The sequence below is a fragment of the Melanerpes formicivorus genome, unplaced genomic scaffold (assembly GCF_026170545.1).
Source record: "Melanerpes formicivorus ecotype bairdi unplaced genomic scaffold, bMelFor1.0.p_v2 SCAF_4, whole genome shotgun sequence".
Classification (NCBI taxonomy): Eukaryota; Metazoa; Chordata; class Aves; order Piciformes; family Picidae; genus Melanerpes; species Melanerpes formicivorus.
This window is the reverse complement of record NW_027142356.1, coordinates 12,324,865-12,347,475: the sequence shown is the minus strand read 5'-3', so window position 1 is coordinate 12,347,475 and position 22,611 is coordinate 12,324,865. Positions and strand designations below refer to the sequence as shown.

General features: G+C 44.4%; 1 protein-coding gene across 2 annotated transcripts in view; it reads left to right on the top strand.

Moving 5' to 3' along the window:
* The first annotated feature begins 8,340 nt into the window (after window positions 1-8,340).
* STOX2 (storkhead box 2) overlaps window positions 8,341-22,611 on the top strand; it is a 150,369-nt gene continuing 136,098 nt past the window's right edge. The window contains exon 1 of one of the 2 annotated variants that reach the window (XM_068136986.1): window positions 8,341-8,752. In XM_068136986.1, coding sequence (XP_067993087.1) covers window positions 8,398-8,752 — 355 coding nt within the window. In that variant the 5' untranslated portion in view covers window positions 8,341-8,397. The remainder of the gene's footprint in view (window positions 8,753-22,611) is intronic. The other variant, XM_068136992.1, reaches the window with a different exon arrangement.

The window sequence follows — 22,611 nt, the reverse complement described above, 5'->3', positions numbered from 1 at the left end:
ACTCACATCAAATCCCGCCTTTTGGACACGCTGCCTCACGTACTTGGCTCTACTTGAGGATTGCCAGCTGTGACATTGGGCAGGTTTACCTCGGCTCCCATAAAATAAAACAGAGCTTCCACCTGCAATTACAGCTACTATAAAAATATAATGCAAGGGAGCAGTGTTCAAGAGATGGGAGACAAATTACCATTTATGCAAAAAGCTTACCTGTAATGAAGGGCTATTAAACCAGGAACAAATTCTCCTACACCCACCCCAGCACCCTTTCACTGACTCCACTTTGCCAGAGGGGACCTGAAAGTGATCATCTATCCTATCAACTGTCATAGTTCTCTCTTTTCTCTGAGTGCAATGAAAATGATGGAGGAGCAGAGAAGCTAGCTGATAGCTGGCAGACACTGTAATCTTAATGTGTGCCACTTCTTGGCAGTTGCCTGACAGGTACAAAACCAGTGGTGGAAGAGCTGCAGCCAGCCCCACTGGAGAAGGTATCTGTAACCTTCCTCCCCACACACATGAGCATTGACTAGGCTATTCCACTGTCCCTCAACAGATAAAAGGGGAAAGGGGGTGACTTGCATCACACCGTAACAGGTATCAGACTGTGTTTAAAAGCAACAACCACTTACTGTAGGCAGCTGCAAGGTGCAAGTTACTTTCATATTTGTCAAACCAAGCATGGCTTCTGACAGAACTACCTCCTTGAGGGCAAAAAGCTTAAGGACTGAGTGATATGAAAAAAAGAGAAGATTATTGAACAGAGCAAACTGAAGAAGACATTTCTGCAAAAGAGAGGGAAAAAAACACCATTATGTGAATTTCTTTCTCAGAGCCACATCATTCTTTTCCAGAAGCACCTATGCCAACCAAAGAAATCAGAAACTGGTATCCTGATCAAGAACAGATGCACATATGTTAAATGCGTGCTAGTAGGATGTTAGGAGCTGGAGAAGCAGCAACCCAGAGCAGTGAATTAAAACCCGAAGCCAGCACATTATTCAAGGTCCTTTGCTACATCCAGCTTTCCCCTAGCTACAAAGACAGTATTAGTAGTCAGTCCCATTTCCCACAGGCATTTTTTTTCTTGCTTAAGCGCGAAATCCTCTTCCTGCAAACCTCTGGGGGTTGGAGAGAGAACCCTGGTTAAGGGAAGCCTGGAAGGCCTGACTTGTGTTTTCTGAGCTGAGTTGTGGTCAGTGGATTGAAACACAGTGGAAAGATGTCACAAGCTGGAACTGAACCTGCTGGCCGGCCTCTGCTTTCTAGCAAGAAAAACAAGAATATCTTGGCACGGGTGGAGCCTCCTTGTACCTTGCTATACTGTATCAGTGTGGGTGCCTGCCTACCTGAACGGCACGGGAAATTCTCAGAGGGTTTTTACCCCAAACCAGCAACACTAGTTGCTTTCCCTTTCCCCAGTGAAAAAGGAGGTGTCACAACCCAAAAATGTCATGCCAACTGCCTGTGGAGCTTCCCTGTCTTGTGCTCTGGGAAAGCCTTCCCAGATCTTTGCCACCAAGGGGGTTTCCAAGAAGTCAACATGCATCAGCTAGTCCTCCAGCAATCCGCACCAGCTCCTCCCATGCCAGGGCACACCACTGAATGTCCCTCATCCCTGCCTGCAGAGATGGACTGGGGGATTCCCATCAATTAAGCATTTTATAACTCCAGTTTTGGTGTTATTCGTACCCTTTTCAAGCTCACAGCAGAGCTGTTCAGCTTATACTGATGCCCACTCATCACCCACAGCCCCACTGCTAGCACAGAGCCAAGGCTGCTTACAAAGCCTGTGTTTAGCACTGGTTCCCACATTCTGTACACTGATCATCCTATTTGTAGTCTGGCTTGTTGCAGTTAATAGTATTTTAAAAAATTATTTAAAATAATTTTTCTTTCTGTTTGTTTTTTTTTTTATCTGTTTTGTTTTTTTCCCCCCACTAGATAGATATTTGCAATAGCAGCCCTGCTGAAATTCCTCTAGAAAGTGGAGGAGTTTATTTAGTTGTTCATTTAGATGTGGTCAGCTCTGTCTAATTCTCCTTGCTTTAGCTCAGGACATCCTTGCAGAATGAAAGTACAGGGTGACTGTACTTTTCTTTTGGTCCCCAGTCTGATGGGGTGCCCCCAGGAAAATCAAGCCAGTACAGGTTGAAGCTCTCAGCTATTCATGTTGCATGAACAAGCATTTTTCATGAGAATAGGCTTTGCTTATGCATGCCATTTACATTTGCATAGTCTTAGAGATACATGTATTTCACTGTAATTTTGTCCTCCTAAGTGCAACTTTGCACGGCCCACAGCACTTACTCACAGGCTTTGCTTTGCACTACATAAGAAGGGGCAGTAGGAGGAAAACACATCTATTCAAGGCAGAGAAATTTCACAGTAAAATGCCAAGGCTGGTGGAGATCTGATCAGCTCAATCTGGCATTGGGGTTATTAGCTTGTCAAAATGAGAAGCACTTGGGATCAGCCACACACCTTTGCTTGGCTGGGTCAGGAGTGAGCAGAACTCTCACGCTTCAGACCATGGGCTGTGAGAGGAAATATGAAAAGAGGCAGAGAATTAGATTCTATTGCTCTTTCTCCCAGAGAGCTCATGAAAATTACTGACCATTTCATTTACTATTTCTTTCTGTTACTGGTAGAGGAAACCATAAGAAAACCCCACAGTTCTTTTGGCATATCAGTGCCTGAGATGCCTGAATGTGTTTTCTGTGGTTCTTGCAAGGCAATGCCACAACCAGATAATTTAGTCAAAGTGCTGTGCCATTTCCATAATTAAAATTGCATCTTGCCTGCAAATACTGAGTCCTTTATGGCTCCACTAAAGTAGATCCATCTAAGCTCACGCCTCAGTGTCGGTCTGTAATCTGGACAAAAGCAACCACCAATGTCATAGCAGATAGGAGACAATTATAGGTTGGAAGGCACATAAAAATTTCTCTCCTCTAGAGAAATATGTTTAGAGGATTAAGATATAAATATACCCTTCTCTTTCCTCCTTATTAATTTGCAGTCAAGAATTTCCCATGCAGGGAAGCTTTTGTGGCCCTATTTACCTGCACCACTGCAATGTTTACCAGCTTTTTGGCTTTGTAACATCTGTGAATCTTATTTCCCTCTTTACACCTTCATAAACCAATAAAATTAAAGGGCTTTCCAATTTGAGGCTTTTAGTGCAGTGTTATTTACCTGCCTAAATGTAGGGACCTGAGTTTGAATCTGAGAGACCTGTACCCCGTGTTATATGTATGTTATATGTATCCTGTGAGTAATGTGGGAATTTTTTTTTCCATGTCTGCTAGGAGGTGATTTTTCTCCTGATCAGCATAACTTCCCCAGCCTGTGTAGGCTGTTGTTAAGCAGACAATAGATAATTGTCTACCTTCTGGCTCACCTATCCAAATAGTAGTCACCTTATTGCAAAGATTTAATACCATTGTCATAGATTTTCCTCAAGAGGACAATGGTCACGCCTGCCATAGCCAGGGACCTCCTCCCTCAGGTCACATCCTGTCCCTGGGATCTTTCTTGATGCCAGCAAGTCTGAGTCAGGTAAAAGCACAGAGCTTAAAAATGAAGCAGTCAGCTGTTTCCTATGCTGCTTATTAGCTGGGTGTTTAGTTTGGACCTAGCTTGTCACTCCTCACACAGGCAACTCCCATTGACTTCACTGGGAACTTCGCCTGAACAAGGATTTCTGAGCAGGGCTTCTTGATGGAGAATGGCAGGACAGGACCAAGCACAGAAATACTTGGGTCCTACCAGAGTAGAGATTTTAAAACAGTTATTCCCAGGATGATCTTTAATAGCAGGTCTCAAGGGACTTTACAAACCTGAGAAGTATTATCCCTCTATTACAAAAATGGTTACCAAAACAAAATGGTAAAGGTAAACAAGTTGCTGTTCTAGGATCTCCTGGTAGCAAATCAGTGTCTTTATGTGATGAAATGTAGGCAAATGTAGACCTGCATTTACCTACAAGGGCTGCCATACTTCTGGAAAGAGTTTTCAGGAACAACTACTGACACTCCTCCTTCTGCCATCTTCCTTTTCTTAGATGCAAGTCACGTTACTACTCATAATCTCCATTGTTTTAGAGCATTCACTCTTCTGAGATCAATCCTAGTTTTTCTCAGGGTAAAGACAAGAAGAGCATCTGGCCAGTGTGTTATAGATATACCTGGTCCTGGCCCTTCTCTTACCTGCACATCCACAGCAACAAAGATAGAAGCTAGAGCCAGAGCTGTTGACTCCATATCCAAGCCAGTTTAGTTGGATTTATGTAGCTTTTAGCTGGTACAGGAGGAGGAGGAAAGTCTTCTCAAAATGTATTACCAAGGTCTATAAGCTCCAGTCTCATTAGGGCTGCAGTAAGTTACATATTTGACGACAGTAGTCACACTGAGCTCTGTGTCACTGTGAGTCTCCAGTTTCAGTCAGCCTTCCACATGGGAATAGATGCAGATACGTTACAAAAACCCACAACAGACTTGAAAGAAACAGCTTAAAAATCCATTCCATAGCTGATAGTTTCTTGCCAAACACACATTAACCACCTGAAAACCCACGCAAAGGTAAGAGCAGCTCATTCCCAGGAAAGAAGTGACTTGATTGGGAAGCATGCAGGACTCTCACCAGGTGACAACACTGGGTGTGCAGTAAGGAGGAAAAGTGCAATTTCTTGTATGAAACCACTACAGAGATTAGAAAAAGAGTTTTCCAGTAGGAAATACTCTTTGAAAACCTCCCACAGAAGAATCCTTGAGGAAGGCACTTGCTGGCTTATTGCCTGAATGCTGTATCTGGGGCAGATCACTTGCTGACATAGTACATAGGCTGCAAAATTGTGTAACTTGCCTTACTATGTACAAATCAGGGAAGTACAGCCACCACTAAATATATATACTTTGCCTCAGACTTTCTTTTCCGTTCTGTGGCCTTGGATGAATTCTGGGGGAACATTTTTTCCTGGAGAGTTTTTAACAAAACAAAGAGAGAGGTAGCACACCTGAGGTCTGGATCAGTACAGACACCCAGAGAACACAGTTCTGTCAGGTTTGTTTGGCTTTCTGCTCCTCCCTAGGATAACTGACGCCATGCTCTCAGACCGCCTGCCACCACTGATGCATTTCAAAGAGAGGTGCCTAAATCTTCAGGGGTTTTACCCCACTAGCAAAATAAACATCTGCATTTCCAAATACTTCAGAAGCACTTAGGAGTTCCACTTCACTTGCTTTCATTAGCTGGCCACAAGAAGGTTGTAGGCTGTGTTCTCATATATTTCTGTCAGGAAAAACAGATAAGCTTTAGTCTGGCTATAGATCTTGATTGCTTGGAAGAAGTCACTTGGAGTGAATGAAAAGGAAAGAGATGATGTTCAACCTCAAACCAACAAACAACAAAAAGTAAACTAACCAAAATAAACAAAAACTCCCAAAATTCTGAAGAAAAAAAAAAACAAACCCCAAAATGGATTGAATCAGTAATGAGATGGGGGAAAAAAAGAGGAATAATGAATAATGAACAGTTTACTTAGTACTTACTTGTCCACAGTCTTTCCTCAGGCCCTTGACACAAGAGAAGTCTCTTAACTGAGGCCTCAAGGTTTGGCTCAGGCAATCCTGGTGCTGGCTTTTATACGGAAGGCATCTAAACCCTGGCACGTATTGCATTTTGATTTGTGCCACAAATACTGTGCTTCATACAAAGTTTTGGATGAATTATAGTGTAACCTCTTTCATTACCTTGTTGTTACACTTGTGTGTGACATTATGAGCGTGCAATCTGTGGAGAGGGGCAGCATGCCGATAGAGGGAGGGAGGGAAGGAAGGTGGTATAGAAGGAGGGCCAGCCTGCCAGCACAGGGTTGAGGAATGAAGTGGCATGAAAGAAGAGGTGATGAAAGCAGGGTGGGAGAGGATTAACAGGCTGAGGACCAGCCTTCACAGGAGAACAAGCCAGGAGTAGAGAAGATATTGACAGCCTGCAAGCATTACTGCAAATGCCTCACAAGGGGAGGGAAATGACTGCATGGCATGTTTTACCACATCAGCTGCTTCAGGAACTAGAAGTGAAGGGAAAAGGAGCTCAGCTAATGGAGAGGCAACACTGATGCCATGACTGAAGGCTGCCAAGCATGCTGAGCTGAACACATGCTGTTTCCAGAGGCAGCAAAAGGATCACTGGTTTGGCTAGCACTTGGGATTTGGGAGCCATAAGCGAAATGCAGGGCCCAACAGTAAGAAGGCTTAATTTGATGCCTTTGTTTTTGCAGTTAGGAATAAAAACTGAAAACCCATCCAAGCCCTTAAGTTACCTTGTGACTCTGATCAGTGATTGACATGTCAATGTGATGTGCTCTACACAAAGGCAACACAAAGGTGAGCCCTGCCCAGGAGAACTGAAATGCAAGCATGATGGGCAAGATAAAAGCATGATATAATGCAGAGAGGAGGAAGGCACAAGGTAAGAATAACATGAGTATGAAAAGATCATGACAGCAGTTTCAACACATTAAGACTAGCTCTTTTAGCAGGCAATCAGAGGCTCAGGTGAACTTTGGGAACAGTTTGGAGGAAAATGAGGATGCCAGGGGGTCATCTTGGAAAGCCTGGAACTAAATGAAATTGCGAAAATGCTCCTCTGAAATACTGAGAGCAGCACCACCAAAACTTGCTGGGGCAAGCGGCTTCATGAGATCTTGCTGTGTTGGACATTTGGGAAGGGGTTGGACACCTGCAAGCTGGTGTAAGTAGGCTCTGCTCCTGGCTCAAAATGACTCACAGTGATTTTGAACGATTTATCTCTGATTTTCCCTTTGGTATAGTTGGCTTTGTGCAGTTTGCCTACCTGCAAAACTGTTTGGGATGCTGGTAAATTTCACCTAACTCTGCACAGTGCCTAGACAGCACCTGCTGAAAAAGTAGGGAGTGGGAATATCAGAAGAGTCAGAATGTTATACTGTGCTTTGGAGAAGGAAATGGATGAAACCAGATGGAGAATGGCACAGGATTGGAATGAAGTTAAAACCAAACAGGTGATAGTTTAAGGGAGCCAAAAGTGCCAAGGGATGCTGATGTCAGTGAATTCAGAAACACTAGATAAAATATTGTAGCTTGTGCATAGTGCAAGGGTGCGGTGGCTGCAGCCTCCTCAATTGCACCTCTTAAATGACTACTTGGCAGAGTGGTCTCTACTGCTTCCCTCCAGTTGCTCTCATCTTTGCCTCCACTCTTGCCCCTCTTCTCTATGGTAGTTTTCTTCTTTGTGTCCTTCACCTTTCTGGTGCATCCCCACACATTGGTGCCCTTATCCCCAGTGTGGCAGTGCCCCACTTCCCAGGGTGAGGGAAGGGTGCTGCTGGACCTACCCATACAGTCTGCACCACCTGCACAGTGCTGAGGTGTCCAACAGCTACAGCCAGCTCAGGAACTCAAGGCCCATTTAATCAATGAGGGCTTGTTTTAGCTGTGAATGTGAAGTTTGTTTTTTTTTTAGGAAGACATCAGTGAGGTCCCTAAATCTGACAAGTGTAGCTGGCAAATAGCTGCCAGTGCCTACAGCTCAGTCATTTACACATGCCCCAGACACGGCTCTGTCAGGAAGGCCTGAGTCCCTTAGATTTCTGCTTGCTTTGTGCCCCTTTTTGCTGACTCCTCCCTCGAGCCTCACAGGTAGCCACTGGCCTGGAGCACAAGGGAAGCAAAATATTCAACTGCTGGAAGAAAGCCACAGAAGTTAGGAGTAAACCTTGCTCTGCCTCCATCAGTACATCAATGCTCCTTCAACGCAAAGTGATGCAGTATTATTACAGGTGAAGAAGGCAGTTAGGGATGCTTGGACACAGTTGGGTCAGTGCTGTTCACTTAGATATTTTACCTACAGCTGTGTTACCACTGGAAGAAGCACAACTATAACGACCATGAGACTTGCTGGAGGTGACTGGGAGATGCCTCTGTGTTTCACACATGAGAGCAAAAGGTGAGGTTTCCCGAAACCGGAGGTTGCCGGGAAGGCTGCAACACCAGTCGGGACACACAGCGGACTCGTTTCATTACTGGAGGTGGTGCTCCCGTTCCCGTGCTAGGAACGGAGGCAGGGAGGCGGGAGGTGGGGCGCGGCGAGGTGCAGTCTTCCCGGTCCGGCGCTACCCGCTGCAGGTCAGTCAACAGCGGGATAAGACCCCACCTTGCCCGCCGTGCGGTCCCGCGCCGTGCCGGCGGTGTGCCGTGCCGTGCCGTGCCGGGGGCGGAGCCGGGCCAGAGCAGGCCGGGGCGGAGCGGCGCAGAGCGGAGCGCGGACAGCCGGCCGCGGGAGGCAGCGCGGCTGTGGGGAGGCATGTTCCTGCCCGTGCCTGTGCCCATGCCCGGCGGCGGGTGGTGAGCGGCCATGCCGCGCAGGGCGGAGCGGTGCCTGCAGATCGCCCCGCATTCCCTGGCCATCGTCCTGGGTGCCGGAGCCGAGGGGCGGCACGGGGGCGGTGGGGGCGGCGGTGCGGGACCGGTGGCGGAGCTGGGTCGCCACCGCATCGGCTACGAGATCTTCGCGGATTTCAAGAGGGAGAACATGCAGCACTTCTGGGACCGGCGGGCCACGGCGGCGGTGGCGGAGACCTTCTTCCTGGGCTGGATCGACGAGCAGGTGCTGCTGGTGCAGGGCAAGGAGGAACACCTGGAGGTGCTGCGGCAGGGCTGGGCGCGCCGCTCCCTTAAGCCCCCCACCGGCTTCCACATCAAGTGCCTGGGTAGGTGCTGGCGGCTCTTCACTCGGTGCCAGGGGCTGTGGGGAGCTTCTCTCTCCCTCTTCTCGCTGCCCCCAAAAGAGGGTAGGGGGAAGGGGTAAGCAGGGCGGGACCGGTGGCTTTACAAAGATGCGCTGCGAGTACCTGGGGCTCACCAGAAGAGTTACAAGCGGCAGCCGGAGCCGCGTTGGAGGAGTGCGTTCAACCGTTGCCTTCAGCAGGAGAGGTTAGACCCACAGGCTGCCAGTTTTGGGATGTTCCCCTTGCAGGGTGAAATGCCGGCTCGTCCTGCCGGCCAGCGGCTCCTGCGGCCTGCGGGTCTCTGCTGCAGGACGATCCCACACCGTCCAGAGCTGTGAGACCCCTATCATATAGGAATAGCTGCTAAACATGACAGAGAGTGCAGGCATGTAACTACAGTTATAATCAATTCATTAAAGGCAAGAATTTCTAACAGTAATTTTTTTAAAAGTTAATTTTCGCCTCTCTATGCTTCCTAAACTATTTCACTTCATATTTGGATCTACTTGGTAGCTTGAACTTGTGTTACAGTGTTGCTGTGAAGGTGTGTTCTACAGCAAAAAGTATGACGAGGAGACGAGGAATGTATGGGGTTTTGTGGTGCAAAGCAGGTGGCTTTTGGAGCAGTAAATGGCAAGTCTGTCATGCTGCAGCAGGCTGAGGATTGAAGCTACAGTATGATCTCCCACAGGAGTCCAGCCTGTATGCAGTGGGGACCTAGGAAGGGGCACACCTCTTCGTGGATTTTCTTCAGGGAGGGAAAAATAAAATCAGAGCATGTGCATCCAAAATGTTTTCTACAGTTACTTTTACACACATACACAGCTCTCTAAGAAATAAAGCTGTGGCTATTTGGTATACGTACTGGGGAGTCATGAAGGGCAACCGATGTGAAGTTTTCCTTAGGGTTTAAGGTAACTTGCAGCCTTCACAGCTTGAAACGCACTCCTCCTTTCATGGAGAGAAGACAAACTGTAGGGGTGTTTTTTTGCTATTGCTTCCTATGGCTGCTGCAGTGGTGATGGTGAGGCAAACTGTGTTTTCTTTATGTACAACTTCTGTTATCTGTGTTTTGTGCTGCAAGCACCTGGAACAGGCCACAGAGCTAGAGATGCTCTCTTGCACTGGGAGTTTCAGATCCTTAAAATGGGATGCTGCCATGCATGTCTTTTAAGAAATTATCTGAGTAAAGTTTATGCAAAGTATGGAGCATGAGGTGTGTCTTGGTTCCATTTTCAATCTCAGTTTTGAATGTTTTTTTAGCTGTCCCTCTCCTGCTGGAGTAGATGATACAGAATTCAGTCACTTCTGTTCATCTACTGCCTTGTCTCTTGCTCAGTTTTTCAGATAATGTCCATGTCACTATTTCCCCATCTGACTCATTCAACTATCACTTCTTGCTGAGGGGGAGTGCAGGATAAGTTGCCCACTTAAAAAGGAGTTGAGGAACCTTTTTTACCTCGTCTCAGAGAAATTCCCTTTGAACCTCTGACAAGAAGCCAGTGCTGGGGAGCAGGTGGTAAATCCTGTTCTTGTGATGGAAAAGTTTTCAACATTCCACCAATACTTTGAGAAGTGTTAGAAGTTGATAGGTAGTGGCTGTTTACTGTGGCTGAGGTTTGGAACTGCTGTTCATGGCCAGCAAACAAGGGGAAAAAATCTGCATGTGCTTTCCACCCATGGCTGTTAAATACTTGTGCCTTTACTTTTGGAACAAAGCGTGATGCTGACCATAGAGATGTGGGCAGTGGTTTGTGCCAGCTGCTCAGTGCAGCTTCTGTGGGCTTTTTGGCTCTAGCTAGGCAAGAAGCCTAGACAAGGAGTATGAGCTCGTGAATGGGTGCTGTTGCCTGATGGAGTGTAAGGGTCAGTGTTTGATTTCTGGGGTGTCCCTGGACCCTACCCATCAGGCAACATTCCTCAGCCTGCTGCGTGGGAGAGCTATTGAAGGCTGTGCTCTGACCTTGACGTTACTAAAGCCAGACATGGAATGTAAACAGGTCTTTGCGGCCTGTTTTAAAATATGGAAATGCAGCTTTTGCTAGAAGTTCACGTTAATAAGTAAGCTCACTGGTGTGTAAATAATATTCATTCCTCGAGGGGTTATCTTTGCTGTGAATTTAGAAAAGACTGGAGACAAGAAGTTTTGACTTCAAAAATAGAAAATGCCTCTCGGTGTTTGATTAAAGGCTATGAAAGAAGAGCAGGTACCTTCTGGAGTTTTACTGCTTGTGTACTGTCCTTAGCTGTGGCAAATGAGATGGGAACAATGTTTTGGTTTTTTTAATTTTTATTTTTAATTTTTTTTTTCACTGTATTTTTTTTTCCCCCACACCCAGACTGATAATTCAGGTCTTGCATCTAATCAAATTCAGCTTGCACTTACTGTAAAGTTAGGTAGTTAAAGAAGAGCCAAAGTAATGGGCCCGGCTTGTGGGCATGTGCATCTGCTTAAATGTGTGTAATTTAGTTTTCAGCATAATGAGGCACCTAATGTGTAAAAAGCCATGACTTATTTTAAAGCTCTCTCACACCTTCTTCTCCACTTTGCAGCATTACACCAGTGAACAGTCCACCTACAGACAAAAAGTCCTCTTTCAGCTTTGAAAAAAACAAAAAAACCCCAACTGGTAGAGTATCTTGGGCTGAGAGGAAAACCTGCCTGGCTGGGAAGTGAAGAAAAGTAGTATTTTACTACTGTTAATAAATAACTGATAGGGTCAAGAGGGGGAAAAAAAAAAGGCAAAAAAAGGCGTGTTATTTTTGATGCTGCTGTTTGCTGCTGCTCTGGCCCAGCCCATAGCCCCCACACTGTGGTGGGAATAGGGGGTTTCCATGGCTGGGTGTAGCAGTGAGGGAGTGCATGGGTCTCACTTGAGGAGGTGGGGGGGACACCTTTTCTCTGCACCCCAGAGGCCATTTGGGTACCTGGGCGATGTTGTGGCAGGGCATAGAGTTGGTTCTTGCCTTTCCTCTTGGCTGGCTGCTTCCAGAGAGGTAGGGGTGCCTTTCTGTCTCACCTGCCTGTGGAACCCAGTTGCAACAGGGCAGATGGAGGACAAACTGCCTGTCCCAAAAAAGTGTGGGGGGAGTGTTGAGGGCTCCTACTGCTGCCTAGCAGGGAGCAAGGGACAGAAATGCTTCCTCTTCTTGGCTGTATGACCTCCATTTACCACAGAGTCTTGGACAATACTTCTCTTTATCTTCATCACTACTACAGTTTGACTTTCAAACCTCTGCTGGTGTTGCTGATGTTTCTTTGTTGTCCAGAGCTTTGGCTGGTCTGATGAGTAATGGGTTGTGATGGCTACTGAGATAATAACTGGAAGAAAAAGTAGCTGGTGAAGAGGGGGGAATACTAAATATGTGTAGCATGTGTTCTGCTGCTGGGATTGTAAAATGTAAACCAGGAGATTGTTGCTGAATAGTATTTCCATGTTTTAGTCACTCTGGCTTGATAATGAAAAGTTCATTAAAGTGTAATCTGTAGTCAACAGAAACTGGACAGTCCTTGGCACAGGTATATCTGAGCCAGAAAGTACATGGATTAAAATCCACATGAGATTTCATTGAGCCTTGAATTGTAAAATAAGGCCCTACCACAAAATAGAGTAGGAATACAAATGAAGCAAGTCAGAAAATTGCATTAGCACTGGCAGCTTAGGGCTTGAGGATACAGGGGATGAAGTGTTTCATGTGTGACTCTCTGTAACTACCTGAAGGGAGATAGGAGCGAGGAGGGGTCAGCTTCTTCTCCTTCATGACAGATGACAGAAATAGAGGAAATGGTTTCAGGCTGCACCAGGAGTGGTTTAGACTGGGTATTAGGAAATATTTCTTCACTGAAAGAGTTATCAAACATTGGAATGATCTGCCAGGGCAGTGGTGGAGTCACCATCATTGGGGGTGTTCAAGTGACATGTAAACTTAGTGCTTAGCGACATGATTTAGTGTTGACCCTTCAGAGCTGGGTTGAGAGTTGGACTGGATGATCTTTGAGGTCTCTTCCAACCAAATATATTCTGTGAAAACTTAATTCTCTGGCCATTGCTTAAACTAAAGGGTTATGCTCAGCAGTGATCAGAATTACTTGGGTATTAGGAAATTGATGGGTGTATCTAGGTTTTTAAGTTGGCTGAAGGGGAACCTTTGCGAAGCCTAAGCAGTCTTTCAATAAACATCCCCCCAAACCAGTATGTGCTAAATATGCTGATTTGGAGGATTAAGGAAACCTTATTTAACCTATAGGTCCTGTGATGAAGTTAGTTGTCTTTGGTAAGAGTGATTTGAAGCTTTCTTGTAACTTTGCAAGATTTTGCAACCTAAGTCTTTAATGAGTGTTATTATTTTAATAAGATTTTTTCTTTGACACACCTTCCATTTGCACCCACTAATAATTGTCATCCTGGAAGATGATCTCCTTCTTCCCCCTCTTCTTCCTTCCCCACCCCCCTCTCCCCCAGACCCCCCACAACTCTTCTATGCAAGGTGCTCCTGGTGTAGCAGGATGCTCCACCTTGTTTTCATGTGTTCATTGCCCTTTGTGTTCCCAGATGAGACTTCCTTCTGTGTCTCTTGCACTTGATTTCCGTGTCTTAGACAATGGACATCTTTGAGAAGTTTCAATGTGCTTTGTGGAAGGGACATGCCCTTTTGTAATGATTGCTTGAAAAGAAGTGACCAAACTTTACAATAACCCTTCGGCCATGCTCAGAGCAATTTCTCCAATTAGAAGCTGATGTTTCAAAAGGAGTTTTCAAGAAACGTATGTGCAATAATTAAACTAACTAGCAGAGGCTATAATTCAGCAAAGTCGTCGGGGCTGGGCTGTTGTTCATTGTTCCTGCTCAGCCAGGCATAGGGGGGGAAAACTTTTTTTGCCACGCTGGGAGCTGGAGCTAAGTGTTCCCTTTCTTTTCCCTCCCTGCTATGTTCTTTCTTGCCTCCAAAAATTAAATTAACACCCCACCAGTTTAGGTTCAGTAATTTTCACAGTGAGTTTTCCAGTCATTAGTGGATGATTATGGTGCAGTGTAGTCTGTTGTTCATCTGTAGCCAGTCAAAACCCATGAATTGTCTCTTTTCCTCCCAATTATCTCCTTTATTGCATGAAAGTTTCTTTTGAGAGAGTGAGTATTAGGTTTTGTAGTAATAAAAACTCCATGGAGGAGTTTACCACACACCTTTTGTATGCGTTGTGATATTACCATGGGAACTTCAGGGGATTTAAACTACAGGTTTTTTTCTTTTTCTATCCCACCTCAACTTAGAGATCCACCGAGCACTTCTTCTGTCTGTGAGGTGGTGGTTACAGCCTCGAAAAAAAAAAGAAGGTAAACTTAAGCTGATGGCCTGGCTGAGGTGCTTGTGAATTTGCTCCCAACTTTGAGTAAATAACTTTGCTGATCAGAAGTATTGGGTTGGGCTTTTAATATACTTTGTAAAACCATCTTTAGAGACTTGGTAGGGAGAAGCAAGAGCTGAATGAGTATGGACTGCATATACAGTGCCTGATTGCTCAGTATGTGGTTTGTACTTGTGTCCTGTGTGCAAAATCTTAGCCAGAAACGTTTCTTGCTCTTTAAAGAAAGTTGTGGATGATCTGCAAGACTAATACAGATTGTCTAAAATGTATTGTGAAAATAAAAAGCACACAGGAAAAAAAGATATGACCTATTAAATTTCATTTATTTTATGGGTTTGTTTTGTTTTGTTTCCCCCCCACACTCAAAGCAGCTTCTCTTGAAGAAGCAAAGTCAAATACACTCATGCATGATACTCATTGTGCAACTCATGTGAAGGATTTATAAGGTTAATGGCCAGCTAGTACTATCTCCCTGCCTCGTCTCCCCCCACAAAGGACACCATTGTATAGAAGAGAGTCCTTCCCAGTGGCAAATAAGTCATGTAGCCTTGCAAGTTAAGTGTACACTCTGTATGAAGCAGCCATGATGTAAGGGAACTGTGGTGGCTGAAGCGGAAATGGCACCGGGGCCCTTGCACTCTCCATCTCTTTGTCTACACATGAGGATCTGGTCTTTAATTAAGTGCTCCTCATTTTCCTCCTCAAAGGGTCCTTGTCTTTTCTGGGGAGCAGCACAGTGGGTGTGCACTGAATGAAGCCCTTGTCAGGTGTTATTCCCAGTGCTTAAATCGGCTGTTAGTCTGCCAGCATCACATGCCAGCAGGCTGCTCGCTAAATCACCTTTCTGTTTGTCCTGCTTCTCTTTTGTACACGATCAGTTTTGGATTTAAAAAGACTGAGGTAGGTGCGGTGTCTGGGGGCCATGCAAAGGGATGGCCATGCCAGCCACAGGCATATCCATCCCACCCTCTCCATGGTTTTACAGTATGAAAACTCAGTAATGCTTTCCGAACTTTGTACTGACTTTGTAATTTGTTAGCTGGAGGCATGTTGATTAATATTTTATCAAGTTGTAATGATTTTAGTGAACTAAGTTCAGACCTCTGAGGTGTGTTGCCACAGTTCATCTTCAGATGGGCTCTTTTTGATACCTAGAGAAATACATGTTTAGTGCAGAGATGCTACAGGAAGAGGCAGATGTGCATGAAAACATATCTGGGCCTTGAGTGGCAGATTTTTTTGATTCATCTCCTTTGTAAAGCAGGTGGCAATGACGTTGGTGCTCTCTCCCAGCTCTTCTGATGCTATTGCCTTGGGACATTCATCCAGATGTTGAACCTGTCCTTTCTGCTGGCCAAGAGAGTTACAGATTGTCCCCCACATAAGGCATGACAAAGCTTTACCACATTCTTGCCTGCATTTGAGACATCTGTTTAGAAAGAGTAGTAAAAAACTTGCAACTCAGGTGGATCAGGTGTCCCCTAAGACTCTTAGCACACAAAGCTGTGTTCTGAGCTACAGCGCACCTTCCCTAGGCTTCAGAAAACATGCGGTGTCCAGGCTTCTCTTTTCTTGCTATTCAAAGGAACAATGAAGTGTTTGGAGAAAATAGAAACTGCAGAAATGGTGGTTTCCCCTGCAGAAAGTGTGGCTGTGAAATGTGAGGATGGGAGGAACTTCTCAATAAAAAAATAAATACAAAAAGCATGAATGTGTTGTGATTATTTTCCAATGATCTTGACTGCTGGGAATGTTACTGCAGTCTCTAGGTTCCAATATTGAAAGGGCTCCCTGGGTGGGCCAGATCTGGCAAGATTTTAAAGCATTTTATGTAGTTCTTAGAATAAGTTCCCTTTACCTAAAATATAAACATGCTTGCTTTTTTTTCTCCAGTATACTTGATCCCTCAGTTCATGACTTCAGATTTCACCTGAGACTTGTGATGAGAAATACCAGAATGTTAAGGATGCACAGATATGTATACTTTGAGGAAGCAAAGTGCTTTCCTGTTGGCACTTAAGCAGGTGTTCACAGTTTGGGTTTTTTGTTTGTTTATTTGTTTTTAAATCAGGCTCCTGTTCCAAGCCATAACAGCAGTAGAGTACCCAAAGGGTAGTAAATACCCAGGGAAGTAGGTGGTCTTTTTCTGTAGCAGAAAATCAATGGTGTAATATCTGCACTTACTAAGCCTGTCTTTGGTTTTCTTATGGAAGAAAGTTACTATACTGTACACTTAAACATGCACAGTGTAATGACTTCTCTAGTGTGTTTTCATGAGCTGGATGCAGTTCTAACCCATGTATGTTCTTCTGTGGGGAGACAGGATAGGATAGAACAGCAGAAGTCTGAGTAAAATAGAGTATCCTTTTAGCTTATCCTTGAATTCCACTAGCAGATGATTAATGGGGGGATATGCAGATGTATCAAAAGTTGCTTCTTTAGAAAGGCAAAGCAATTAATTTAAACTCTAGGAAATTACTCCAAGCATGGTTCTGTACAAAATCTATGCGTGTGTGTTTGGCCTGGTTTGGCCAAACACAGCTGTAGTTTTGAAGCTGGTTTTGCTAGCTATTAGTGCCTCAGAAAGTACAAGCTTACCTTCAGAAGAAGGAGGATGGTATGAGGAATTGCACCAAAAGGCTGGAGAGGTGACAAATCCCAGTGCCTTCCCCAATAACATGGCCTAAAATGCAGTGGCCAGCCGGGTTAGGCTGTCCATAGGGGAGGGTGATTCCTCCCTCTGGTGCCAGCAGAAAGGGAAGAAATTGGTGTTTTGGGAGGTGAAGACCTGGGTCTAGACTATGGCTGTCCAGTGGCTTGGTCCCCCCATTGGTAGGAGGACAGTGCATCACTGTTCATCCTCACCAACAGCTGCAGCTCCAGTGCCTCCTTTGTATCTGCAGTCTTGAAGTTGCATGTGCAGCGGTGTATGTGTTCACTGGGCATTCAGAGGCTCACAAGGGGTGAAACTGCAGGGACTGTGTTCAGCATTGGAGCTGCAGAACTCAAAGTATCATCAGCAGCATTAGAAGAAGCTGGGTGCTGCCAATGTGTTTGAGATTTGGCAGCAGTGTCTTAGGTATTATTGTGGAGCTATAAAATGAGTTGTTTTTTTTTTTTTTTTTTAAATGGGAATGGGTTTATGTCCTTTAAAAAAAAAAAAAAAAAAAAGCCTGTACCAACTGTATTGAAACTTCTGGCTTAAGAAGAAAGACAAATTAATATCACACTCTTTCAGACTGTAGTTGCATTTTCCACTTTGGTCATAATATCCATGGATATGTAGAGAAGGGCCACAAGGATGATCAGAGGGCTGGAGCACCTCTCCTATGAGGACAGACTGAAGGAGTTGGGGCTGTTCAGTCTGCAGAAGAGAAGGCTCCGAGGTGACCTAATTGTGGCCTTCCAGTATCTGAAAGGGGCCTACAGGAAGGCTGGGGAAGGACTTCTCAGGATCTCAGGTAGTGATAGGACTAGGGGGAATGGAATGAAGCTGGAGGTGGGGAGATTCAGGCTAGATGTGAGGAGGAGGTTCTTCACCATGAGAGTGGTGAAACCCTGGAATGGGTTGTCCAGGGAGGTGGTCGAGGCCCCATCCCTGGAGGTGTTTAAGACCAAGCTGGATGAGGCTCTGTCCAGCCTGATCTAGTGTGGGGTGTCCCTGCCCATGGCAGGGGGGTTGGAACTAGATGATCCTTGTGGTCCCTTCCAACCCTGAATGATAGTATGATACTATGTTTCTATATGCAGAGAATATGGAAGAAATACAGGCTTCTGCATGTCTCAGCCTTTCTCCAGGTCATTGTGAAGACTTAATAGCCTAACAAATAGATTGTGCCTACTTACCTTGTTTTCCTGTTGAGTATATGACCTTATAGAGCCTGGCAACTGTGCTGAGAGCAATGCGCAGAGCTCATTACCGATGTCCCTCCCCAAAGAGATAAACCCAGCATAAATGGGATTTATCACTGCTTGTTAATTTATTGTTCAAATGCTAGAGAAGTAACTGAAGTCCTGTAAGCTCTATGTGATGCTGCACTAGACATCTATACTTGTGGTGGCTGGGTGTTTTTTTGTTTGGGGTTGCTGTGTTTGGTTGTTACTTTTGTTGTTTGTCCTTTCCTTTTTTTTTTCTTTTTTGTATTTTCCTCCCTTCTCTGTTTTCCTACCTTTTCTTTTAGAGGGGTTGTTTACTCAAAGGCTCCTTCGTGCATTATTTGGCTGCCCTCAAGCCTTCCAACTGCTCCTCAGACAATGTGGGAGTGGGCTCTGCCCTTGCCTCCTGCCGCAGCAGACTGGCATTAAATATTTGCTCTCCTGCTCGTACATATTGCAGGGTTAGTGCCCAGACAAGTTCCCTTTTCTTTGACGGATGAAATAACAATAGCTGGCATTAAGAGCAAGCTGAGTGTTTTCTTTGGGTTTCCCTGAAGGGCCTCCTTTGTCTCCACTCAGGGAAGCCTGTATACCTTGCTTAATCTGAGGGTGCTGTCGAGATGCTCTAGCTTCTGAAGCCAGAACTAGGTCAGCAGCTACAAGAAGATTTCTGTCTGCTCATCCTGCCTGCTAATGGGAGCCTCCTGGTGAGGCTTTGGAAGTAGCTCCTGTCTGGGCTGATGTGGGCAGTCTCAAAAGCCTGAAGAAGAGCATGAAGTGTCCACAGCACTGGGAAGGAGAGTAGGGGAAGGAGGTAGACTGTCACATACTTGGTGTTTATCTGGCTGTTTAAGCCAAAGGAGGAGCAAATTGTGGACGTTTGGATGAGCCTGAAAGGAGATTTTTCAGGTGCCTAGTGTTGCATTGTGTGTGGCTTTGGTCTGACTGTGAGAAGTCAGCAACTCACCTGGACTGCAGGGACGTCCATATGTTCCCAAGGCAGTTTAACCAGTTGAAAAACAGGATTTTAAGGTGTATTTTAAAGCAAAACCAGCAACATTGTAGACATTATTAGCAGGAGAGGTTATTAAAAAAACAAATAAAGGGGTGGGAATTTTCTCCTTAGCTTAATTTGAGAAAGGAGAATTTAAAAGCGTACATTCAACCAATGTTTCTGAAGTGGGGCTGAAAAAGGCTTAGAGGACGCTGAGCTTTCCTGCCATCACTGATCATTTGTTACAATTATCCTTTTGGTTACAAAGAAATACCTTCTTGGTGTTTCTAATTAACATTTTACTCTTCTATTGTATAGATTTTTCAGTTTTGTGAGAAGCTGCAGTGAAGAAGGGACATGAAGACCTGTGGGTATGCAGGGAGCAGGACAGTCTCTGCAGACTTAGATGATCTAGAACCAAGTATGTTTTTCAAATAGGCATCTTCAGACCAGATGTCAGCCTTGTAAAGAAGCTTCCTATATGAATATTTGGAAGGAGTGGGAGACTGAAAGAGAGGCTGGTGAGATTTTTAGTGATGAGAACAGATAATTGTGACAGTTTAGGCTGTGCCTTTAAGAAAGGATAGCTGTGAAATTCTCTAGCTGAATGTTTGGGTGTAAAAAAGGAAAACAAAGATGAATTCTAAACAAATTTCATTGGTCAGATGTGAGATGTACCATAGCAAATATCTCTCCCATTCTTTTCTCTTGCCCACTCCAGCACTCTGTCTCTTGCTGCTTGCATGGCGCTGCTCTGGACAGAGAGGGAGACCTCTTAACTGCAAATTTTGAGATAAGCATACTAGTTTTTCTCTTAAATTTTCTTCCTCTTCTCTTTTCTTCCAGTTAACTAGAGTAAAAAAAAAAAAGGGAGGAGGAGAGAGGTTGGGGGGAACCCAAAGTGAAATCTTCCTGAGGAGAATTTCTGTGTTTGTTTTCTTCCTGTAAATTCTTGTATAATATTGTAAATACTGTATATTTTGTATATATTCATTGCATTTCATTGTTGCTTGTAAAATACAGCTTTCATTCGCTTCTCTGACTGTGCCTGGCTGAGTTTTTGTTGGTGCGGGTGGATTAAACCATCACAGTACTACAAAAATAATCTTCCATGTTGTGCTTCATGTGTCAGATTTGGTCTGTTGTTATTGAAGCAGAGACTTCAACAGGACTTAATGCATTTTCTTAGGAGGTCTAGCTGCATGGTATTATCCCCATCTTTCAGCAGATTGGGAGGTGCCTGCAAGGTGGGGGTGGAAGAACATAGCACTTAGAGCGCTGAGAACTTTTACAGTGTTTCTCAAAGAAATGTTGTGTAGTTTAACTTTCCCCGGTGGAAGCTTAGTGATTTTCAGCCAAAGTTCCTTCCTATAGATGTGTGTGAGGGTGTATATAATGTTTTAAGTGCTTCATGAACAAAGGTTTTCCATTACTTTGAGTGGTCTTGATTCAACAAGATTCAGATGCCCACATGTGCACACAGGAAACTGAAGCTGACTTTGGTGGGAGGACTCACGATTTTAAATATAGGCATGTTTTATGTTCTTGTATTTGCTTGACTATTGTTAAGAGAGTTGCCAGAGGAATCTCTTCCTGCTTAATCCCGGAATGACTCATCTGCATCTAATATTGGATGCCTTTAAGAATTAATCCTGCAAAATCAGGACTATTATTTTTCTGCATTTTAATTTTTGATGTGTAACAATACTCTGAAAAATACACATCAAACAAAGTTCATTCAGGGTCTTTGGGTGCCCTCAGGAAAGTATGAAAAGGAAGCCTTGCCTTAATTAATACTTCAATAAAGTATGACGGGGAAGTCTTAATTAACATTTTGTCAATAAAGATGAAGTCACAGAAAGTAGGCAACTTGACCTACAATCATCCTAGTTTCTTTCCTTGGGCAGGAATTAGCAGCTATCATCTTGCCATTTTTTTATTTATTGCAGTAGCTGGTAGCCTTCAGTTTATAGATTATTAATTTTTAATTATTAATTCAAGTTCTTTGGCTTTGTTGCCAAGGTATTTTCTGATTCTTAGTTTGTCTTTGTTAGAAGCATACGGCTAGAGCTCATCAGTGAAACTGATGCCGAATAGTTTTTGGGAAGGTCTGTAGGGACTTGCTTCTTGGCTACCTTTCAAATGCAGTATGGTTGTAGAATATTTTAGTGTCAGAATCACTACATCTATTATTGTTCTGCTTTCCTCTGTCAACGAATAGTCTCATATTTGCTCTTAAAGAGGGGAAGCAGATTTGCCTGTGTGCCAGCGCATGAATCTTTATTTTTTCTGCTCAGATAATTGTTGGGCTTCAGGTTTCAGTGGTTACTTAACTTAATCCCAGTGCCATCTCTGAAATTGCTTCAATATTTCTGTTGAGAGAGAGAGAGGCCAAAACCTCTTGGTCTGTTGGGAGCTACTAGATATCAGTCATCTTGTGAAATGGAAGAAAAGTGAGCTACAGACTTCAGAGTTGGTTTTTGTGATGAGTGAGAGGGGTAAAAAGGAAATAAGTTTGACAGAACTTTTTTCCCCCCACTACCTAGGAAAATATTGCACAACTGGGACACGCTATTTCAAATTGTTGTTGTTGTTTTCATCCTGTTAAACACTTTTGCTCAGTAGCTCATGCTCAGGATTTTTCCTTTGTTTTGAATCATTTGCATTGTCTTCTGTCCCACTGAACAATAACCTGCTAGTGTTATGGTCCTCAGCTTTCTTTAGTTTGCATACTTTCCTGTGGAAATACAGCAAATACAAGTGGTGATTTTCACTTTTTTCTTACCTTTTGAATTGGATTTCACAGGTCACTTGGTGTTCTGCGGACTCAGAGTTGAAAACCATTGACCTTGCCATGCCTAGCATCTAACACCTGAGTGTGCAGATGCCTGTGCACCTGAAGCTTGTGCTTCCCATGCCAGTTTGCTGTAGATGCTATCAAACCTTCCTGTCTCATAGATCACATTTTGTCATCCATGTCAGCTACCCTGAACCTCATCTGTGCATCTTTTCCTCTCTCCACTTAGAGGACACTTGTGATGGTAACTTTTGGAGCAGCCTGCCTAACTGTATACAAGGATGGCTGGTGCTTCTAGGGCTACCTGCTGGAAAACTTGATCCAAACATTGCTCCTGGTCTTCTATTTGACAGCACAAGTGCTTTGGAGCAGAGATCTTGGTGATTCTGTCAGCCCGAGCATGTGCTGTTCACTGCAATGCTGACCCAAAGCTGAAGTTCATAGGTTCTCTCACAGTGGATAATTATACTCACACACAGAGTTACTAGTGAATAAGAGGTAATCTGTAAATAGGCAACTGGGGAAAGAATTCTTGCTCAAAACCTGCCTGGATTTGCTTTACCTGTTTTCTCACTGCTTGGCTGTAGTAATTACTTGTTGTGGCACCCCTCAGCCTGCTTCATGAATGAGTTGCATGCGTAAGTCTTTTGCAAGCTTTGGTAGAACTATGGTGAGTTTGCAGTCACAGCAAATTAGATATGTTTAACTTGAATCTGCAGCCACAAACTCATAATATTTCACCAATAGTGATCCTTATTTTATTTATTCTGGTTGTCACTAAGTAAGTGCAGGGCCCATGGGGTCAGTAG